Source organism: Macaca fascicularis, chromosome 11 (genome assembly GCF_037993035.2).
Source record: "Macaca fascicularis isolate 582-1 chromosome 11, T2T-MFA8v1.1".
Classification (NCBI taxonomy): domain Eukaryota; kingdom Metazoa; phylum Chordata; class Mammalia; order Primates; family Cercopithecidae; genus Macaca; species Macaca fascicularis.
The window spans coordinates 127,659,774-127,682,519 of NC_088385.1; the positions used below are offsets into that span (position 1 = coordinate 127,659,774).

General features: G+C 49.5%; 1 protein-coding gene across 3 annotated transcripts in view; it reads left to right on the forward strand.

Moving 5' to 3' along the window:
* Positions 1–22,746, forward strand: part of CABP1 (calcium binding protein 1) — an 87,006-nt gene that overhangs the window by 39,603 nt on the left and 24,657 nt on the right. Inside the window, exon 1 of one of the 3 annotated variants that reach the window (XM_045366082.2) lies at positions 20,213–20,926. The exons of the other annotated variants lie outside the window; for them this stretch is intronic. Coding sequence (XP_045222017.1) covers positions 20,273–20,926 — 654 coding nt within the window. The 5' untranslated portion in view covers positions 20,213–20,272. Of the gene's footprint in view, positions 1–20,212; positions 20,927–22,746 lie in introns of those variants that run through there. 3 annotated transcript variants of the gene reach the window in all.

Here is a 22,746-nt window from a genome sequence, read left to right on the forward strand (position 1 = left end):
CCAGGCATGGTGGCTCACACCTGTGATCCCTTGGGAGGATTGCACAAGGCCAGGGGTTTTGAGACCCAGTCTGGGTATCACAGTGAGACTCTGTCTCTACAAAAAACTTTTAAAAATTAGCCATGCATGGTGGTGCGTGCCTGTAGTCCCACCTACTTGGGAGGCTGAGGCAGGAGGATTGCTTGAGCCCAGGGATTTGAGGCTGCCATGAATTATGATTGCGCCATTGCATTCCAGCCAGGGTGATGGAGTGAGACTTAGTCTCAAAAAAAAAAAAAAAAAATTGGGAACTCAAAGAACTTCCAAGCACATGACATGGTAGATGCTCAGCAGAACAGATGAAAACTGTTCTTCTCTTACTTATTATCACCTCTCTTTGGATTATAATCTAATTGAGCACAGGGACCATCACTCCATTAATTGAGCAGCTACTGTACGCCAAGCTCTAGGTTATGCATTTTGTGTGAGTTATCTCATTGAATCCTCATTCTAATTCCATGAAGTAGGTACTATTATTATTATTGTTATCCCCATTTTATGAATGGGAATATTGAGCTCTCAGGGGTGAAGTGGCTGACCCAAGGTCACACAGCCAAGAAGCAACAGAACTAGGCCTGAAATCCAGGCAAGCCCAACTGCGGATCCTGGGCTTTCAAATATTATCCAATCCTGGCTGGGTGCAGTGGCTCATGCCTGTAATCCCAGCACTTTGGGAGGCCGAGGTGGACGGATCACTTGAGTCAGGAGTTCGAGACCAGCCTGGCCAACATGGCGAAACCCTGTCTCTACCAAAACTACAAAAAAGTTAGCCAGGCGTGGTGGCACGCACCTGTAGTCCCAGCTACTTGGGAGACTGAGGCAGGAGAATCGCTTGAACTCAGGAGATAGAGGCTGCAGTGAGCTGAGATCACGGCACTGCACTCCAGCTGGGGCGACAGAGCGAGACTCCATCTTGAAATACATATATAAAATCCAATCCTGTGTCTCAGAACGAAGGAAGTAGTGGGACTGTCTGGTGCTCCAGGAGATAGAGCCTGGCATAAGCGGGGAACAAAGAGGTCAGAAAGGGTCATGGTGAGAAGAGAAGCGGAGGCCTGACCTTGGTGAAGAGGACAAAGAGGGAGCCCAAGGTGGGATGGGGGAGGGATGCTGCAGTTCGGGGGGCTGTGGCTCTGCGCCTCTGACTCATTCGGACAGAGCAGCTTGATTCCCTGCGGCAGGAGATGCTATTTATAACCTGCAGGTTCTAGCATCCTCCTGAGCACAGAGCCCTGCAGCTACCTGGGGCCCTTCTTCCTGGACTGTAGGGCGAGGGGAGTAAGGAGCAGGATGTTGGGATGGAGGGTGTCTGGTGGCCAAGGAGAAGGCCGTGACTGACCCTCCTTTCTCTTTGCTGTGGACTCTCCAGTCAGCACAAAATGCAAATCAAGGGCCCTGTGGGTCATTCTGGGGATGGCTAGCTTGTCATCAGCAGAGTGTCTGGCACCTAAGAGGAATGAATGAATGAATGAATGAATGAATGAATGAATGAATGCATAGAAGTAGCTTCAGTCTTTTTCATTTAGTCAGATCATGTCATGTCTCTGCCCCAAGCTCTTCAATGCTTCCCCATCTCCCCATCTCATTTGGAGTAAAAGTCAAAGCTCTTACAGTGACCTATGAGGCTGCTATGTGACCTGGTTCCTGTTGCTCCTTTTTTGTGTGTGTGAGACAGAGTCTCACTCTATCACCCAGGCTGGAGTGCAGTGGCATGATCTCGGCTCACTGTAATCCTCACTTCCCAGGTTCGAGCAATTTTCCTGCTTCAGCATCCCGAGAAGTTGGCCTTACAGGCGCACACCACCACACCGGCTAATTTTTGTATTTTTAGTAGAGACAGAGTTTCACTATGTTGGCCAGGCTGGTCTCGAACTCCAGACCCAGGTGATCCGCCCACCTCAGCCTCCTAAAGTGCCTGGGATAACAGGCATGAGCCACTGCGTGCAGCCCCTGCCCCTTTCTTCGTCCTATCTTCCTGCTCACCCGCTTCACTCCTGCGGCCTCCTTGCTGCCCCTGGGAGCGCACTAGGTCCATTCCTGCCTTGTGGTTCTGGTCTGCTTTCTTTTCCTGGGACACTCTTCCCCCAGACACTGGCAGTTTTTGTCCCTCACCTCCTTCAGGTCTTTGCTCAAATGCCAACTTCTCAGGGAGGCCTTCCCTGACCATCCTACTTAAAATTACACCCATGCAATATACACTCCTTATTTATTCCCTTTCCCAGCTTCATTTTTCTCCATCACATTTATCACCATCCAGCATACTACGTATCTCACTAATTCATCTTTTTATTGTCTGGCTCCTTCTACCAGAACGCCAGCTCCAAGAGGATAGGAGTTTTTGTCTGTTTTGACTCTGCTGTCTCTGTAGGGGCTAGAATAGTGCCTGGCGCATAGCTGGCACTCAGAAAAATATGTGTTGGCTCTATGAATTCACTGGGATTCTCAGGGCCTTGCTGTGTGGCCCTGGGTAGTGAATCTCACCTCTCTGGGCCTCAGTCTGTTGAACTCACTGGCCTTCCAGTTTAGACATCCTAGGGCTCTGTCCCTTCATCCTGGCACTCAAGGGTTTTTGTTTATTTGTTTGTTTTGTTTTGTTTTATTTTATTTTGTTTTGTTTCTCCTCACAAAATCTGCTAAAAGGAAAACTGGCCAAGGCCTGGCTTGCTATTTTTCTCCTACGCTAGACTTTGAGCCAGGCACATGCCAGCACTCTTATATCTGAGTAAGGGGCTTTGACTAGATGCATTTGTGTGAACGACCTTCTATATGTGTTTGAGAACCTAGGCGAGATGGGACATTCCAGCAGAATGTCAGCATAGGCCCGAATTCTGTCTGTTTCTTTTTGTTTGCAGTGGAGCAAAGAGTAGAAATCTCCAAGAGCACCGCAGACCCTTCTCTAATGTATCAGGGGAAACGCCCACTGCTCTGGAGACGTAAGGGAAGAGCCTGCTGGCTGTGATTCCCCACACCTGTAACAGGCTAGTTCCACTTCCTCAGGAGCCAGCTGTGACAAACCCACAGCAGAACTGCCCACCTTCCAACAAGGGAAGCCTGCAGGAGAACTGCAGGCTTCAATGGGGATGCCAAGCCCATTTTTAGATCTCATCTGTTCTTAATGAGAAATGGGTCCAACCTTGCCCAGGTTTCTAGAACAATCCCTGACAGGGCTTTGGAGTTTATTAGCATGTTCACACGCTATCTGGCTTAATTGCCACATGAGCTCTTATCTTCTCTTCTTTTTATGTTACACTCCCTGGGGCTAGCATAGTACCTAGCGTCTGGTAGGGATCCCTGGATTTTTGTTGGAAGAGTTAGTTTTCATAAGTCATAAGAGACAGGCAATATTGTCATCATTTTTTTTTTAAGAGGTGGGGCCTCACTCTGTTGCCCAGGCTGAAGCACTGTGGTGTGATCATAGCTCACTGCAGCCTTGAATTCCTGGAGTCAAGGGATCTCCCACCTCAGCCTTCCAAGCAGCTGGGACTACAGGCGTGTGCCACAGTGCCTGACTATGTCATCAATTTTTTTTTTTTTTTGTGAGACGGAGTCTCGCTCTGTCGCCCAGGCTGGAGTACAGTGGCATGATCTTGGCTCACTGCAACCTCCGCCTCCCTGGTTCAAGAGATTCTCCTGCCTCAGCCTCCTGAGTAGCTAGGACTACAGGCCCGTGCCACCATGCCTGGCTAAATGTTTGTATTTTTTAGTAGAGATGGGGTTTCACCATGTTAGCCAGGAAGATCTCGATCTCCTGACCTCATGATCTTCCCGCCTCGGTCTCCCAAAGTGCTGGGATTACAGGCATTAGCCACCGTGCCGGGCCTACGTTGTCATTTTATAGATAATGAAACTCAGGTTCAGTGGTGATATGACTTGGTCCAAGGTCACATAGCCAGGACATAAATCCATGCAGGCAGCTGGCTTGGGGTTACTAGGAAAGAAAAGAAGGAACTCCCTCCCAGTGGTGACTACACTTTGGGAAAACAAACTTTACTTGTGAATACGGGAGGACTTAAGAGAGCTTGGGCCTTTGGAAGCCAGAGCAACTTGAGTTCAAATCCCAGTACTGCACTTGTGCATTTGGACAAGTTCTAAAGACAACAGGGGCCGGGCACGGCGGCTCATTCCTGTAATCCCAACACTGGGAGGCCAAGGCAGGTGGATCACCTGAGGTCAGGAGTTCGAGACCAGCCTGGCCAACATGGTGAAACACCATCTCTACTAAAAATACACAAAAATTAGCTGGGCGTGGTGGCACGTGCCTGCAGTTCCAGCTACTTGGGAGGCTGAGGCAGGAGAACAGCCTGAAACTGGGAGGCGGAGGTTGCAGTGAGCCGAGATTGCGCCATTGCACTCCAGCCTGGGCGATAAGAGTGAAACTGTCTCAAACAAACAAACAAAAAAGACAATGGGGCCTCAGTTTTTCTATCTGTAAAATGGACACACCATTGCGTGTGTCCCTCTTACATAGAGCCTTTGGGAGTATACAGTGGGAGAATGCAGTTCAATGCCTGCCACTGGGTGGTGCTCAATACACTCCAACCCCACGCTGACCTTTCAGGTGATCTCTGGAACCCCCAGCCCCACTGCTGCACTGTTGCCTGCCCTCCAACTTCGGAGTAGGGCTGGAGAGAGCCTGCTGAATAATTGCCCTGCGCATGTGCAGCTGCCACGAGTCATGTGGCCTGGTGCCACCCAAGTCCTCAAGGGCGAGGCCTCAGGAACTGTCAGTGGGGACCCTTGGGACAGCTTTGTTCTCACCTCAGCCGGAGCTCGGGGTCCTGGAACATCCAAGTGTGCACTTGAGGGGCTGAGAGAGAAGGCAAAGACCTTCTAGAACCTCAAATGAGGATTCTTTTGACCTTTGTCTGTTTTCTGCTTTGAGACAGGGCCTAGCTCTGTTGCCCAGGCTGGAGTGCAGTGGCGCAATCACAGCTCACTGCAACCTCCGCCTCCCAGGTCAAGCGATCGTCTTGCTTCAGCCGCCTGAGTAGCTGAGACCACAGGCTTGCACAATCACCCAAGCTTTTTCTTTTTTTGAGACGTAGTCTCATCTTGTCTCCCAGGCTGGAGTGCAGTGACCTGATCCTGGCTCACTGCAACTTCCACCTTCTGGGTTCAAGCAATTCTCCTGCCTCAGCCTCCCTAGTAGCTGGGATTACAGGCAGCTGTCGCCACGCCTGGCTAATTTTTTGTATTTTGATATAGACGGAGTTTCACCGCGTTGCCCATGCTGGTCTCGGGAACTCCTGAGCTCAGGTAATCCGCCTGCCTCAGCCTCCTGAAGTGCTGGGATTACAGGCATGAGCTCCCATGCCCAGCCCACCCAAGCTATTTTTAAAAATTATTTGTAGAGAAGGGGATCTCACTTTGTTGCCCAAGCTGGTCTGGAGCTCCTGGCCTCAAGTGACCTGCCCACTTTGGCCGCCCAAGTGTTGGGATGACAGGAGTGAGCCACTGCTCCCGGCCACCCGTTCCATGTTTGAGGGAGGCTTTGGCAGGCCCCTGGGACCAAAGGAAACCAAGGAGGGAAATGGCTGGCCTGAGGCAGGGCAGCCCTTCTGGGCAGCCCTTCCTCATCCGTTCACCCAGGTAACAAATGAGCCCTTCTCTGGTGTTCAGCACTAAAGATACCGTGACATGGGCCCAACTGGGGAGATAGACTTTCCCTGGGAAGTGGAAACTGAGTAGAAACTGAAGGGATGCATCCGAGTTAATCTGGGGGAGCTGGGAGCGGAAGAGGTTGCAGATGAACCAGTGACATTGAGGAGGGTAAAAGCTTTCAAGGGGGAATGAGCCTGGATGGTCTCGAGAACCGATGGGCGTGGGAACAGTGGCCCTGGGAAGAATTTTGGACTTGATCCTAAGAGCAGCAGGAAGCCACTGAAGCTGGGGGATAATGTAATCTTTAGAGTCCTCCACTGAATCATTTTGCTTTGCCTCCTCATTCGGAAAAATGGATTTTGAATTCCACACCTGCCACACTAATTTTTAAAACTTTATTTTCAGAAATAGGAAATAAGAGAATGATGGACTATGTGTTTCTTCTCAGGGTTAAATATGCTAAAAGATGCAAATTGCCTAGCATTCTATATGTGGTCTATAAATGGTAATTCCCTCTCTCTCCTCTAAATTCCATTCCACAATTTCCACCATTCCAGGAGCATCGAAGGAGATCAATCCTCCCTACAGACTAAAGAGAAATTTCATTTGAAGTACCTGGATGGATGAAAAATTTGATTGGTTCAAAAGATTCAAGGGTAATTATTTTACAAATTATTATTCAAATTGTATGCTCCCCATGACCATACAATATATTATTGGATTTATGGAATTGCAATTTACATTCAACTTTTTAGAAGCACATTTATTTGTTTACTTAAAAAAATCGTTTTGAGACAGAGTCTTGCTCTTTCATCCAGACTGGGGTGTAGTGGCATGATCATAGCTCACGCAGCTTGGATCTCCCAGGCTCAAGCAATCCTCCCACCTCAGCCTCCCTAGTAGCTGGGACCATAGGCATGTGCTACCATGCCTGGCTGATTTATTTTTAGTAGAGATGAGGTCTCATTATGTTGCCTGGACTGATCTCAAACTCCTGGGCCCGAGCAATCCTCCCACCTCAGCCCCACAAAGTGCTAGGATTACAGGTGTGAGCCACTGAGCCTGGCCTAGAAGCATATTTATTTTAGAAAACAAGACCAAGTTTCACAAAGGCGGGGGCCACGTCTATGTTCTTCCCCACTGTAAGATCACCACCTTGCTGGACGCATAGTAGACTTTCAAATATTTGTTAGATAGATTTAAATACTGGAATATATTTTCTGCTACATTGAAAGTCAGGGGCCTCAATTCTAGGGTTTTCTCTTTATAGTTGTTAACATGAATTTTGATGGCATGAAAATGCTTGTTCTCTGAATTATATTTAGCTCATACAAACTCTACTGCACAATTATGTTGTAAAGAGGAATTAAGTTTTATCTTTAAGTTGTTATTATAGCCTTGGGAAAAGGTGAACATTGAGAATAACTACATGAAGTGGTAGCATATTGTAAAGTTTGCTACTTTTTTTTTTTTTTTTTTTTTTTTTTTTTTTGAGACAGAGACTCGCCCTGTTGCCCAGGCTGGAGTACAATGGTGCAATCTTGGCTCACTGCAACCTCCGCCTCCCGGGTTCAAACAATTCTCTTGCTTCAGCCTCCCGTGTAACTGGGATTACAAGCGCCCGCCACCACGCCCAGCTAATTTTTGTATTTTTAGCAGAGATGGGGTTTCACTATGTTGGCCAGGCTGGTCTTGAGCTCCTGACCTTGTGATCCGTCCGCCTCGGTCTCCCAAAGTGTTGGGATTACAGGCATAAGCTACTGCACCTGGCCCTACTTTTTCTTTTTAATGTGGTGTAGGGCCTAGAACAGACTGTCACGTGTAAAAGGTATGTCAGGCAGGGTCTGTATAAGAAACAGATGGCACATTCAAATTGGATCATTAGAAGAAGATTTAATAAATGGACTATTTACAAGGTTTAAGCAGGGCGTGGGGAAGCTATAAGGGATAGTGCAGTACCCACAGGGCCTTTACCACTCTTAGATCTGAAGGTTGAGGGGAGGAAGAAATGACAGAACCCAGAAAGAGAGAGCTGTGTGGAGCAGGCTGCCTTGAGAAAGAGGGGTGACCTTTTATCAAAAGGCACAACCAACCTAAGGCCATCTGGCAGGAGGGAAGTGGGGAAAGCAACACTTCACCCATGCTCTCCTCCTGCCCTGCCATCTCCTGCTGCTGCTCCCATTGGCTGTGCCCGCTGGAAGCTAGAGGGCAGGAGAGCTGCTGCAGTCCATGTAGGTCAGCCCGCCAGGGCCAAGGGCAGCATGGAGAAGGGTGGAAGAGCAGATCCAGAGGGCAAATGGAAACTATCTGGTAGAGGAGACTTCATGTGCGTGCTGGATAAAGACTTGATATTTAAATCCTGGTATCTTAGGGAGGCTGTGAAACCTTAAGGGATGGAACTATGGCAGCAGGTTCAGGGTTCTCATTTGTTCATTCCTTAGATCTCCTGAGGATACTAGAAAAAGTATTGTGCTGGGTATTTGAGAGAAGCCCAGCAATGGCAAAGCACTCTGAGAAATTCAATGCATTTTCCTTCCTGATGCATATATATATATATATATGTACATAGATATATTTGTTTCTGATTCATATATTTTTAAGAGCAAATCCCTCCTCTATCGAGAGCACTTGTTTAGAGCTCTGAATAGTAAATACAATCCCACTGGTCTCAAAACGAGACACTGCTTCCCCAGAAGCAAGAAAGTTCAGGCAAAGCACACAGGTTCTGATTTTTTATTTTTATTTATTTTGAGACGGAGTCTCACTCTGTTGCCCAGGCTGGAGTGCAATGGCATGATCTTGGCTCACTGCAACCTCTGCCTCTTGGGCTCAAGTGGTTCTCTTTCCTCAGCCTCCTGAGTAGCTGGGGTTACAGGTGTGTGCCACCACGCCCAGGTAATTTTTGTATTTTTAGTAGAGATGGGGTTTCACCATGTTGGCCAGGCTGATCTTGAACTTCTGACCTCACATGATCCACCCACCTTGGCCTCCCAAAGTGCTAGGATTACGGGCGTAAGCCATGACGCCTGGCCTCCGGCTCTAAATCTTATGGCTAGCAACTGACAATTATGTCCCTCACCAGGTCGGTACCCTTTAGGTAGTCGCTGGATAGACATTTTTTCAGGCCGGGGGACCAGAATAGAATGTGTGAGGGCGACTCTGGAAAGTGGACTTGCTCTTATGAATGGAGTGGATTGTGGTCTCACATTTTCTGAATCTGTGAAATCATTCCACTCGTTAATGAGGTCCTTTTAGAAGAGGAGGGAATAGATCTCCTTTAGTGACATGACTTTGACAAGCAAATCAATTCGTTCCATTTGTTTCCTCTTTGAAAACAGCAATCCTCGAGCGTTACATAATCTAATCTTCATGCCTCACTGGTTTGTTCTGTCCTCCTGAGGAATTGGCAGATGGTGCCAATGCGGAGACCCGCGCACACGCCTCGCAAGCCTCATGGTAACAGGAGAGTTGCTCACAGTGTCTGTCTCTTTGCTGTGGGGTCCCTCGCTGGCATTTGTTTCCCTGGATCGGTTGGCTCTTTAGCCTCCCTCAGGCACTGCTGGCTTCTTGCCCTCGGCTCTCATTCCAAGATTAATTGGAAATGCTGAAAGCAGATAAAAAGAGAACAGAAAGTGAAGTTGAAAGGGCAGAGAATTTGCTGGATTGTTTTCTAAAAGCCCTCCTCCGTTAAAGGCTGAGTATCTTTGGAGATTTTTAGCTTCAGAATGGTGACTCCCTCCTTTAGCCTGGTCCCTGCGTACATCTTTGTTGCTGGGTTACACACAGCACAGGGACAGGGCTGGCTGTGTCAGAGCTGGGAGAGTAGAGATCTGCTTGATAAGGTCTCTGAATTTCTCCAACAGCGAGTCACGTATCTGCGAAATGATTGTTCCCCAGATAGGGCAGTTACCTGGAGTCCACCTTCAGGTCGGTGATGTCACTTACAAAGGGAAAATTATCTCAGAACTCCGTAAGGTGAGGAGCCTCCCGGCAAGGCCCTGTCAGCCAGAATCACAATGCTGAGATGTCCTAGTAGAGGCATTGCCTATACATCTTGTTTAAAAATCTGGAAGTGGCAGCTTCCAAAGGAAAGGAGTATGGGCAGAGTTCTAACATTGAGGACTGGAAAGCAGCTGATGTGCTCTGGTATTGCTTTTCAATTGTTAAAATATTGAAATACTTCCATACTACTGGGTAAAGAGTTGAATCTTTGAATTCCCCATGCTTCCATCCCTCTGCTAATACTTAAGTCTGTTGAGAGGATCTTATTTTATTTAATTTCATGAGGAGTTCTACCTGTCCATGCAGCAATGGGAGCTTCCTTTGCTGAACCCATTTTGCTTTCACCGTGCGGTACCAGTAGGCCTTCTTGGTGCACGGCCAGGCACCACTCCAAGTGCCACAGATGTAACCGCCCTGCTCACAGACTGCACTGTTGGCTGACTGCTTTTGGATGGAACCTCCAGGCAATTAAAACACAGAACCCTCCTGCCTGTGGCGAAAACATGCCTGGTCCTTAAAGGTCACATACACCTTTATGCTTGCGGTCACTCAGGATCCAGGTTGTATTTGCACGCAACAGAAATGAGCTGTCTGAAGGAGAACAACAGCCCCTGCTGCATCTTCTTTTATGGCCACCCTCCTCCATCCACTGAGTCCAGGCATAGAGGACTCATTTCCATAAGAGCAATAATGGGCCAGGTGCAGTGGCTCACACCTGTAATCCCAGCACTTTGGGAGGCCTAGGTGGTTCGAGAGCAGCCTGGTCAACATGGCAAAACCCCATCTCTACTAAAAATATAAAAATTAGCCAGGTGTGGTGGTGCACGCCTGTAATTCCAGCTACTTGGGAGGCTGAGGCAGGAGAACTGCTTGAACCTGGGAGGCAGAGGTTGCAGTGAGCCGAGATTGCACCACCGCACTCTAGCCTGGGTGACAGAGCAAGACTCTGTCTCAAAAAAAAAAAAAAAAAGAAAAAAGAAAAAAGCAATAATGGTTATCTTTTCAAAAATTTGTTATTCATTCACTAAATAATATGATGTGAGCACCTATTATGCTATTATGTTTTGGTCACTGTGCTAAGTCCAGGATGTACCTAAAGCAGAGCTTGTCTCTGCTTTCATGGAACGTCCAGTTTAGTGGGATGTTGGGAGACAGACCATAAAGGAGGCCGCAGTGGCTGAAATGTGGTGGGGTCATCTGAACATGCGTTGCTTTCGTCTCATGGAAACTGCATAGATGTCGTGGGTGGCTTCTGGTGTGTGGTCAACTTATCGAATGTATCTACCCTGTTAGAGTACCGGGGTGCATGGCACCAGTATTAAAGGTGCAAAGCATAGGGGGTGACTACTTCCTGCATCCAGTGAGGATCTCAGAGAGGTTGGGAAGTGCTCTGGATTAGGCAAAGAAAAGGGGGAATATTCTGAATGAGGAATGATGAAGACTATAGGTTCTAACATTTGGAGATCAGGCATGCTATTTATTTATTTATGACAGAGTCCCACTTTATTGCCCAGGCTGGAGTGCAGCAATGGGATATTGGCTCACTGCAATCTCCACCTCCTGGGTTCAAGCGATTCTTGTGCCTCAACCTCCCAAGTAGCTGGGATTACAGGCTCCCGCCACCATGTATGGCAAATTTTTGTATTTTTAGTAGACATGGGGTTTCACTATGTTGGCCAGGCTGGTCTCAAACTCTTGACCTCAAGTGATCCACCCACCTTGGCCTCCCAAAGTGCTGGGATTACAGGCATGAGCCACTGTGCCTGGCCAAGTGTGCTGCTGGAATCCAATGGCGCGATCTCGGCTCACTGCAACCTCTGCCTCCCGGGTTCAAGCGATTCTCCTGCCTCAGCCTCCCGAGTAGCTGGGATTACAGGCATGCGTCACCAAGCCCAGCTAATTTTGTATTTTTAGTAGAGACGGGGTTTCTCCATGTTGGTCAGGCTGGCCCCGAACTCCCGACCTCAGGTGATCCGCCTGCCTCAGCCTCCCAAAGTGCTGGGATTACAGGTGTGAGTGAGCCTCCGTGCCCGGTCCCAAGGGTATTGTTTTTAAAAGATGGCAACTTCTGACCAATCAGTCATCTGTAAGGAATAGGATTTCCTTCATCAATGCTTATCCCTCCTTTGCCTCAGTAACCAAGTGAGTTCAGTCACCAAAATCATAATTCATGCCCCTAAGATGGTCCAGTTGACCGTTGTGCTTGTCAGTATTAATTATTTTTGCTCTATCTGTCCTGATGGTTTGATTTTTCTTTTTATTGAGTTATTATTTATATGCAGTGAGATGTACAGTCTTATGTGTATAGTCAGTTTTGACCCATGCATATATTCTTGCAACCCATACCCCTTTTCATTTTTATGTTAAAAATCTTGGAGGCCAGGTGCAGTGGCTCAAGCCTGTAATCTTTGGGAGGCCGAGGTAGGAGGATCTTTTAAGCTCAGGAGTTTGAGAACAGCCTGGGCAACTGAGCGAGACCTCATCTCTACCACAGATAAAAAAAAAAAAATTAGGCTGGGTGCGGTGGCTCACGCCTGTAATCCCAGCACTTTGGGAGGCCAAGATGGGCAAATAATGAGGTCAAGAGATCGAGACCATCCTGGCCAACATGGTGAAACCCTGTCTCTACTAAAAATACAAAAATTAGTTGGGCATGGTGGCACGCGCCCATAGTCCCAGTTACTTGGGAGGCTGAGGCAGGAGAATTGCTTCAACCCAGGAGGCGGAGGTTGCAGTGAGCCAAGATTGAGCCACTGCACTCAAGCCTGGCAACAGAGGGAGACTCTGTCTAAAAAAAAAAAAAAAAAAAAAAAAAAAATTGGTCCAGTCAACCGTTGTACTTGTCAGTATTAATTATTTTTGCTCTATCTGTCCTGATGGTTTGATTTTTCCTTTTATTGAATTATTATTTATACACAGTGAGATGTACAGTCTTAAGTGTATAGTTCAGTTTTGATCCAGGCTTTTTTTTTTTTTTCTGAGACGGAGTCTCATCATTCTGTCGCCCAGGCTGGAGTGCAGTGGCACAGTCTCCGCTCACTGCAAGCTCTGCCTCCTGGGTTCATGCCATTCTCCTGCCTCAGCCTCCCAAGTATCTGGGACTACAGGTGCCTGACACCGCGTTTTTTTTGTTGTTGTTGTTGCTGTTTTGTTTTTTTGTTTTGTTTTTGAGACTAAGTCTTGCTGTGTCACCCAGTCTGGAGTGCAATGGCACAATCTCCACTCACTGCAACCTCTGCCTCCTGGGTTCAAGTGATTCTCCTGACTCAGCCTCCCAAGTAGCTGGGACTATAGGCATGCGCCACCACACCCAGCTAATTTTCGTATTTTTAGTAGAGCCAGGATTTCACCATGTTGGCCAGGCTGGTCTCGAACTCCTAACTCAAGTGATCCACCCGCCTTGGCCTCCCAAAGTGCTGGGATTACAGGCATGGGCTGCTGCGCCCAGTTCCAGGCATAAATTCTTGTAACCCATACAAACCCTTTTCATTTTTATTTTAAAAATCTTGGAGGCCAGACGTGGTGACTCACATCTGTAATCCCAGCACTTTGGGAGGCCGAAGTGGGAGGATTGCTTGAGCTCAGGAGTTTGAGACCAACCTGGGCAACTGAGTGAGACTTCATCTCCACTACAAATAAAAAAAATTAGGTGGGCATGGTGGCATGCGCCTGTAGTCCCAGCTGCTTGGGAGGTTGAGATGGGAGGAATGCTTGAGGCTGGGAGGTCAAGTCTCCAGTGAGCTGTGATGGCACCACTGCACTCCAGCCTGGGCAACTGAGTGAGAATTTGTCTTGAAAAAAAAAAAAAATCTTGACATTCTCTCAAGTGATGGACATTTGGGTCCAAGGGCAGATTATTGGAAAAGAATCTTCTATGTAGTCCACTGACTATTACCTCCACCCTCTAAAATCTCATCCAATCCTTTCCTGAGTTTTGCAATCACACAGAGGACTTAAAACCGTAAGAACATTTTGTAATCCCAGCTTTCTGAAACCCAACAGAGATATTGTCATCTGAAAACAAGGGGAGATTAAGTGCAAAATTTGATTCTGACAATAGCAGAAAGGAACAAGTTAGACAAAGAACGTCACAGAGAATTAATTCAAGCACCGCCGTGTAAAAGCTCCACAACCTTTTTCAAGACTCTAAACATGACATACAGTCTTGGTGAGGAAACAACCATTTTTAAAGGAGTTTGCTACAGGGACATGGCATCATCAAACTGAGATCTGTTAAATGAGAGATCCAGGTACATTTTAGGAGTTTTGCTCTTAACCCTGCCTTACTCTTTCTGGATGGATTCTCTTAGACATGAAGCATAAAGACAGCGAAACACACTGTTCTCTCTACACTGATGCAGTCCTCCCAAACCCACCTTTTCTATTCCACTGCCCGTGTATGCTGAGGTGCCTTTCCTGCGCTGCAAAACAGCTCTTTTTCTGCCTAGTTTTCACCCGTGATTATACAGTCAAATAATATAACAACATGTAATTATTTAATAATTACAATTTGTGTAACACCTAAAGGCAAATAGAGGTTTTATGTGAAAATGCTCTTTTTTTTTTTTTTTTTTTTTTTGAGACGGAGTCTGGCTCTGTCACCCAGGCTGGAGTGCAGTGGCTGCGATCTCGGCTCACTGCAAGCTCCGCCTCTCGGGTTTACGCCATTCTCCTGTCTCAGCCTCCCGAGTAGCTGGGACTACAGGCGCCCGCCACCTCGCCCGGCTAGTTTTTTGTATTTTTTAGTAGAGACGGGGTTTCACCGTGTTAGCCAGGATGGTCTCGATCTTCTGACCTCGTGATCCGCCCGTCTCGGCCTCCCAAAGTGCTGGGATTACAGGCTTGAGCCACCGCGCCCGGCCGTGAAAATGCTCTTTTTGTGAGATGGAGTTTCACACTGTCGCCCAGGCTGGAGTGCAATGGTGCGATCTCAGCTCACTGCAACCTCTGCCTCCCAGGTTCAAGTGATTCTCCTGCCTCAGCCTCCTGAGTAGCTGGGGTTACAGGCACCCGCCACCACGCCCAGCTAATTTTCGTAGTTTTAGTAGAGACGGGATTTCACCATGTTTGCCAGGCTGGTCCCGAACTCCTGACCTCAGGTGATCCTCCCGCCTTGGCATCCCAAAGTGCTGGGATTACAGGCTCGAGCCACTGCGCCTGGTCGTGAAAGTGCTTTTAAAGCTGTAAAGGTATATACAATCCAAAAATACTCTTTTAAAATTGTTTTTACATGGCAGGATACTTGGAAGCAACTGGATTTCCATTGCACCTCACAATCAGTGAGCAAGCCATTCTCATTTTCCACATTCAGGATTTTCCATGTCTTAATGATGGTATTTCTGGAATATTCCTGGATCTGACCCAGCCTCTGAAATTAGTCCTCATGACCTCCCCACCAGACTTAAAATCCATGAAGAAAGGTATGATATTCACTTATTTACTATTCTATTGCCGAGGCCTAGCCCTTGGTGGGCACTCAGTAATTTCTGTTAAGTGAATGAACCTTATTGGTCTTGCCTTCAGTCTCCTTCCATCCTACCTGACAATGTATTTTTTGCATTGCATTTTTGAAGCATCATTTCAAAACCACAGTTCTGGGCCGGGCGCAGTGGCTCACACCTGTCATCCCAGCACTTTGGGAGGCCAAGGTGGGCGGATCACTTGAGGTCAGGAGTTTGAGACCAGCCTGGCCAAACTGGTGAAACACTGTCTCTACTAAAAATACACACACACAAAAAAAAATTAGCTGGGCATGGTGGCGGGCACCTGTAATACCAGCTACTCGGGAGGCTGAGGGAGGAGAATTGCTTGAACCTGGGAGGCGGAGGTTGCAGTAAGTCGAGATTGGATCACTTCACTCCAGACTAGGTGACAGAGCGAGACTCCATCTCAAAAACAAAAAGCAAAAACCAAAAAATCCACAGTTCTGCTTGCATTTTGCATTGCATTTTGAAGCATCATTTCAAAAACACAGTTCTGCTTGCATCCTACACAAACTCACAAAACCTTCAAGGATTCTCCATTGCCAATAAAATAAAGTACAAACTGCTGAATGTCACACTCGAGATCTTTCATGGTCTAGTTCCAAACCACCATTTTAGGCCCATTTCCCAGCCCTTATTCTCTCTCCCTGCCCAATCGCCAAATGATTCCCAAGCATGCCATGCAGGTTCACACTCCCAACCCTGACTTAATCTATGCTCCCTGCCTGACATGACCTTCCTTTGGCCCTCTTTATTCATCTGATCGAATTTCACTTATTCTTCAAAAAGCAGCTCAAATGTGACCTCGTCTAATGCTTTCTCTAGCTCCCCTTAGGGTTCTCCCATATAATTTAGGTCACAATCCTCTTATTACATGTTTCCCAGTTTAGCTGGTTTTCTCCCCTGACTCTCTGCCTTTTTTGTTTGTTTGTTTTTGAGACAGGGTTTGGCTCTTTTGCTCAGGCTGCAGTGCAGTGGTGGGATCTTGGCTCACTGCAACCTCTGGCTCCCAGGCCCAAGCCATTTTCCCATCTCAGACTCCCAAGTAGCTGGGACTACAGGTTCATGCCAGCAAGCCCGGCTAATTTTTGTATATATTTCTTTGGTAGAGATGAGGTTGTAGGCTGGGTGCGGTGGCTCACGCCTGTAATCCCAGCACTTTGGGAGGCCGAGGCGGGCGGATCATGAGGTCAGGAGATCGAGACCATCCTGGCTGACACAGTGAAACCCCGTCTCTACTAAAAATACAAAAAAAATTAGCCAGGCATGGTGGCAGGCTGTAGTCCCAGCTACTCAGGAGGCCGAGGCAGGAGAATGGCATGAACCCATGAGGCGGAGCTTGCAGTGAGCCGAGATTGTGCCACTGCACTCTAGCCTGGGTGACAGAGCAAGACTCCATCTCAAAAAAAAAAAAAAAAGAGAAAGAGATGAGGTTGCACCATGTTGCCTAGGCTAGTCTTGAACTCTTAACATCAGGTGATTCCTCCCGTCTTGGCCTCCCAAAGTGCTGGGGTTATAGGCATGAGCCATTGTGCCTGGCCCCAATGGTGCTTTAATAATGCCAACTATCATATGCCACCCACTGCTGCAAACCCACCAGTGGCTTCCCTTCATGCAAAGCCTTGGCTTTTTTGGCCCCTGCTTTCCTCTCCAGTTTCATCTCTCCTACATTCCCCCTCGCTCACTCCAGCCTCCTTTGTCTCCGCTTCTCCTGGAACATGCCAAGCTATTCCCTCCTCAGGACTTTTGAACAGCCTCCCCTCTGCCTGTAAAGCTCTTCTCCCAGATATATACATGACTTGCTCCTTTACTTCATTTGAGTTTCTACTCAGATATTCCCTCTGCAGAGAGGCCTTCCCTAATCACTCTCTAAAAGAGCACCCTCAGCCAAGCACAGTGGCTCATGCCTGTAATCCCAGCATTTTAGGAGGCCGAGGCGGGAAGATTGTTTGATGTCAGGAGTTCAAGACCAACCTGGCCAACATAGCAAGACCCTGTCTCTATGCAGAAATATTAAATAAAAATAACAATAAAAATAAAAAATATTAAATAAATATAAATAAATATTAACGGAGGGCACCCTCCATTAAGCCCTAATCTCTTACTTGCTTTATTTCTCCTCATGGCATGAAACACCAACAGTTTGTCACCATTACTTTTCCATGCATTTATGTATTTGTTTATTTGTTGCTGAGGATAGAGACCATTTTGTTTGCTATCATATCCCTGGTACCTAGAACACTGCCTGGCAGATAACAGGCGCTCAATTATTTGTTGAATGAATGGATCAATCTTTGTATCCAAGATGACTACTGTAGTGTCTGGTTGTATACGTATTTGTCAAATAAGTGATCAAATTAATACATTTTACAAACGAAATGGAATCCTGGCATATGTCCAGGATTATCTGGGATATGAGTGCAGGTGTTTCATCCATTTGCTTCATGGACATAATTTTTATTTATTTACTCTAGTAATCATAGGTAACATAATCAGATTCTTCAGTTTTTCAGAAACCAGTTGGTGATCAAGGTCTTGCCCAAAAATATTTAGGGCATTCCAGAAAGGTTACCAACAGTGGCACAGCAGGGATTTAGAATACCAGCAGTCCTCTGCCTCTCATTGGCTCCTGAGGGTTTCTGATAAGGTTCTTTATCTCCTGTGATTTATATTGAATGTGCCTTTGTTTTTAAACCTGCCAAACACTGATTATTCTGAGGGCTGGAACAGGTAAGACATTGACTGACCTCAGAATTCAAAGGGTGGACTCATTACACCCTGCATATTCCAGCGGACCCTGCAGTGAGCCTTCAGGGCTGCAATGCCCCAGACTGCTTCAGGATTTGGGCTTTAGGAACCTGAGTGGCTTTGATGTGGCTATTCAGTCCCTGAAGGGTAGCTGATCTGGGGAACAATTTGCCACACTTTCTAGTTCACTTTAGCCTCTGGGCAGTTGCTTTCCCAGCCCATCCCATTTTCCTTAATTTCTTGCCTATGGGTAAGTAAAAGAAGCACGCAGGGCCCAGCGCAGTGGCTCACGCCTGTAATCCCAGCATTTTGGGAGGCCGAGGTGGGCAGATCATGAGGTCAGGAGATCGAGACCATCCTGGCTAACATGGTGAGATCCTGTCTCTACTAAAAATAAAAAAAATTAGCTGGACGTGGTGGCGGGTGCCTGTAATCTCAGCTACTCGGGAGGTTGAGACAGGAGAATTGCTTGAACCTGGGGGGCAGAGGTTGCAGTGAGCTGAGATCGTGCCACTGCACTCCAGTCTGGGTGATAGAGCGAGTCTCTGTAAAGAAGCAGACACTGCAGAGAAGGATGAGCTCTCGGCATGAGTGAAGTGTAATATTGGCAATCTGTTCGTGTATCCTATTGTGTTTTTTTTTGTTTTTTTTTTTTTTTTTTGAGGCAGGGTCTCATTCTGTTGCCCAGGCTGGAGTGTAGTGACCCAATCTCAGCTCACTGCAACTTTCACCTCCCAGGCTCAAGTGATTCTCATGCCTACAAGTGGCTGGGATTACAGGCGCCCACTATCATGCCTGGCTAATTTTTGTATTTTTTTTTTTTTTTTTTTTTTTTTTTTTTGTTGAGACAGAGTCTTGCTTTGTCGCCCAGCCTGGAGTGCAGTGGCCGGATCTCAGCTCACTGCAAGCTCCGCCTCCCGGGTTCACGCCATTCTCCTGCCTCAGCCTCCTGAGTAGCTGGGACTACAGGCGCCCGCCACCTCGCCCGGCTAGGTTTTTTTGTATTTTTTAGTAGAGACGGGGTTTCACCGTGTTAGCCAGGATGGTCTCGATCTCCTGACTTTTTGTGATCCGCCCGTCTCGGCCTCCCAAAGTGCTGGGATTACAGGCTTGAGCCACCGCGCCCGGCCCATTTTTGTATTTTTAATAGAGACGGGGTTTCACCATGTTGGCCAGGCTAGTCTTGAACTCCTGACCTCAAGTGATCTGCTGGTCTTGACCTCCCAAAGTGCTGGCATTACAGGTGTGAGCCACTGTGCCCAGCCTTGTGTATCCTTTTAATGAGGCCGAGCAGTGACCAGACGGTGGATGGCATTGGGGCCAGGGACCAGAACAGGGAGAGCCTGGGAGGAACCCCTCTAGCCCCCTGCAAATCTCAAGCACCGGATACTAAAGAAGAGTGGTAGATGGGGCCTCATGAGATGCAGGGGGAAGGTAACTGGCTTAACTGGATGGTTCCCTGTCCAAGCACTGGGCTAGGCCTTTTGTGTGCATAGTATCGTCTACTGTTACCAAGAAATTAGTTATACTTATCATCTGCATCTTACAGAAGAGGAGAACAAGACTCAGAGAGGTTGGTGACACCTGCCCAAGTTACCCAGATGGCAGGTGGCAGAGCTGGGATTTGAGATTCAAATCAGGCCTGGGAGGCTCTCTGGCTGCCCACCAAGAGCAGGAATTTCTGTAGCATCTAGAAAGGCATGAAGGTGAAAGAGGCGACAAGAGCTGGAGGGGCAGCAAATGGGTCCTACCTGAGAGTTGACCATCATCAGGTGCTGTCCAGACCTGGCTTCTCTTCTATTCTGAGAACTGATATCCTGTGACTGACTTACCAGGCTCGTCCTAGTCCCCCCGCACGATATTGGGAGTGGAGGCAGCCCTCCACGGAGGCGCTGAGAGCCTTTACTCCCAGCAGTGTCCTGTCACTGCATTCCGGCCCCTGCGTTTGTAGGCAGTGGTGTCATAGAGTGCCTTCATGCTCCTCGGGTCTCCGGTTCTCCCTGGACCTCTGTGGTCCTCACTGCCAAAGTTGTACCCCCTGGGGAGTGCACCCTGCCTGCATTTCTGGAGGTTCGGGCGGTTCCGGGACTCTGCAGGAGCCTCCAGGCGTGATAAAGAGCGCTGCCGGCACTCTCGGGGTCTCGGCCTCTTTGGGGCCCCTTGCCAAACCCCTTCCCTCCTCGCGCTCCCGCTCAGCGTTGCAGCGTCCCCTTCGCCGCCAGGGGCCGCCCGGAAGCGGGGCTCCCCAGGGCGGGGCGTGGCAAGGGGCGGGGCGCGGCGGTACCTGGGCCGCCAGGGAGCCGGGGGTGGGCTCTCCGGGGACAGCCGGCAGCGCCCCCAGATCTGCACCGCCAGCCGCCGGGAGCTCCGGGCTCCGGGCATAGAGGCTGCGCTGTCACATGGGCGGCGGCGACGGGGCCGCATTTAAGCGGCCGGGGGACGGCGCCCGCCTCCAGCGCGTCCTCGGGCTTGGCTCCCGCCGGGCGCCCCGTTCTCTGCCCGCCGGGGGCCCCGCGCCACGCCGCACCGCGCCGCCCCCGCCGGGCCATGCGAGCGCGGGCCCCGCCGCGATGAGCTCGCACATCGCCAAAAGCGAGTCCAAGACGTCGCTGCTGAAGGCGGCGGCGGCGGCGGCGAGCGGGGGCAGCCGGGCTCCCCGCCACGGCCCTGCCCGGGACCCGGGGCTGCCCAGCCGCCGGCTAACTGGCTCCTGCCCGGGGACGCCGCAGTCGTCCGGGGACCCCAGTTCGCGGAGGCCCCTGTGCCGGCCGGCGCCGCGAGAGGAGGGCGCGCGGGGGAGCCAGCGTGGGCTCCCCCAGGCGCACTGCAGGCCCCGGGAGGCGCTGCCGGCCGTGGCGTCCCGACCTTCGCCGTCGTCGCCGCTGCCGCCGGCCCGCGGGCGGGATGGGGAGGAACGGGGACTGTCCCCGGCGCTTGGCTTCCGGGGCTCTCTGCGAGCCCCGGGCCGCGGGGACTCCGTTCCAGCCGCCGCGTCCGAGGCGGACCCGTTCCTCCACAGGCTGCGCCCCATGCTCAGCTCCGCCTTCGGCCAGGTAAGGGCCGCGCCTCCCGTCAGCGCTCCCGGGAAAGGCGCTCGGGACCCTGCCGGCCGCGGCTGCGCGTCCACAGCCTCCTCCTGCGGCCCGTGGCCCCCCTCCCCCGGGTCACGCCTCGGCTCACCCGGTCCTCCCCGGGCCGGCGCCCTTGCCGGCACTCCTCCTCCCCGTGCCTGGTTCAGCACCCCGTGCGCTGTCCACGCTCCGGGCCTCTTCGGGGCAAGGCCCTCCCCCATAACCTCCCTCATACCTGCCGGAACCCGCCAGTCCTGGAAGAGAGCGACCTCTATGACCCTCCTGGAGATTTGCGGGGGTCGAGGAGGGGCGCTCCGAGCAGGTGGCGCCAAACCCACTCCTCTGGCCTCTGGCCAGTACTGCCGGGGAGCGACTCAGGAGAGCAAGCGGTTTGGAGTCTGGGGGTCAAGAGAGGAGATCTCAGAGAACACAGAATTACTTGAGGGCGAGGGACATTAGCCACTGCCTATCATGTACCTGAAGGCCTGGGAAAAGTTAGGAGATTCAAAAATATGAGGAAAGAGAAGAGATATCTGGGTAGGCATGGAGGGACATGCAGAGCTGTGGCTCAAACTGGAACTTTGGAGTGGTTTAAGGAGACTGTCACTCCAGGGATGCCATTGTAAGGGTCAGAAAGGCCACGAAGAGGTCATCAGTGGTTCCCGCAACCTTTTCCTCAAGAGTCCCAGGCACCTGGGCACCTGCCCTTTAAAAACTGCTCCGTAGTCACAATCCAGGTCTACAGTTGGGGGCTGTGCTGCTGGGGAGACAGCTCAGTAGAAGGAAACCTCTGAACTCCCGAGCAAAAAAGCCAGGGTTTCCCCTAGTTCGGAGTCTGTAATCAAGTCAAACTCATTGGCACAGCTTTGAGACAGTTCTGTGGCAGCCTCTGAGAGGTGTCATGCAGAGGTCTGATTAGAGCGTTTGCATGGTTTGTAGGGAAACAGGGGGGCCTGCGCCTTTCTGTGCTAAGATCTAAAATAAAGAAGCTGTTTCAAGCTCGTGGCTTGCCACGCCGGATCAGAATTCCAAGGAGGCCCTGTGTGTTTTGCTTCAGATCTGCACATTTCTTTTCAAAATACTACTCTGCAGTGGCTGATGCTGGTGGAGGTCTGACATGAAGGCAGCTGCACATGGATTTGGGTTGCGTGGGGCTGCTGTGGTGGGGCCATAGGGCAGCGGTGTGTGGCTTTGTTCCTGCAGGGAGCCCTCGTTAGCCGAGTTAGCTGGAAACAGTTCTCTGGAGTAGAGGTTTGGATGCAGAGCCGTGAGAGTTAGTGAGGCGATGTGTTAGGGGAGTTCATTGCAGTGGTTTGTGTTAATGAGGAGGTGTAGGCTGTCAGGGCACTAGTGGTCTTTGGATTGGGGCTGGGTTGCAGCAGGAATGCTGGTTTGTTGAATGGGTGATACCGATTCATTCATTTATCAATTACTTCTTGAGCATTTATTAAGGAAACCTTCAGGGGTTTCCTTAGTTCCTGTGGTTTGTTTGTTCAGACATTTGCTAGACACCAGGAGGACAACGGTGAACCAGGTAGCCAGGGCCCTGGCTGAACCTAGCAGTGTGGAACGGCAGGCCATTGGCTAGAATCATACACTTTCTGGTTACTCAGTTTGCTGCTGATCTGACTCAGCTCCTGAAAAAAAAAAAAAAAGAGTCCTTTCTTTCCTGTCTTGCAGAATTTGCCTGCATGAGCCCTTTCTGAGCTCCGAGCATTGTAGTGACGTACTTTTGTTTTTCCTTCTGATTTCTCAGTCATTAAATGAATTATCCAGCCCAATGTTCTGAAATGTCACCAGGG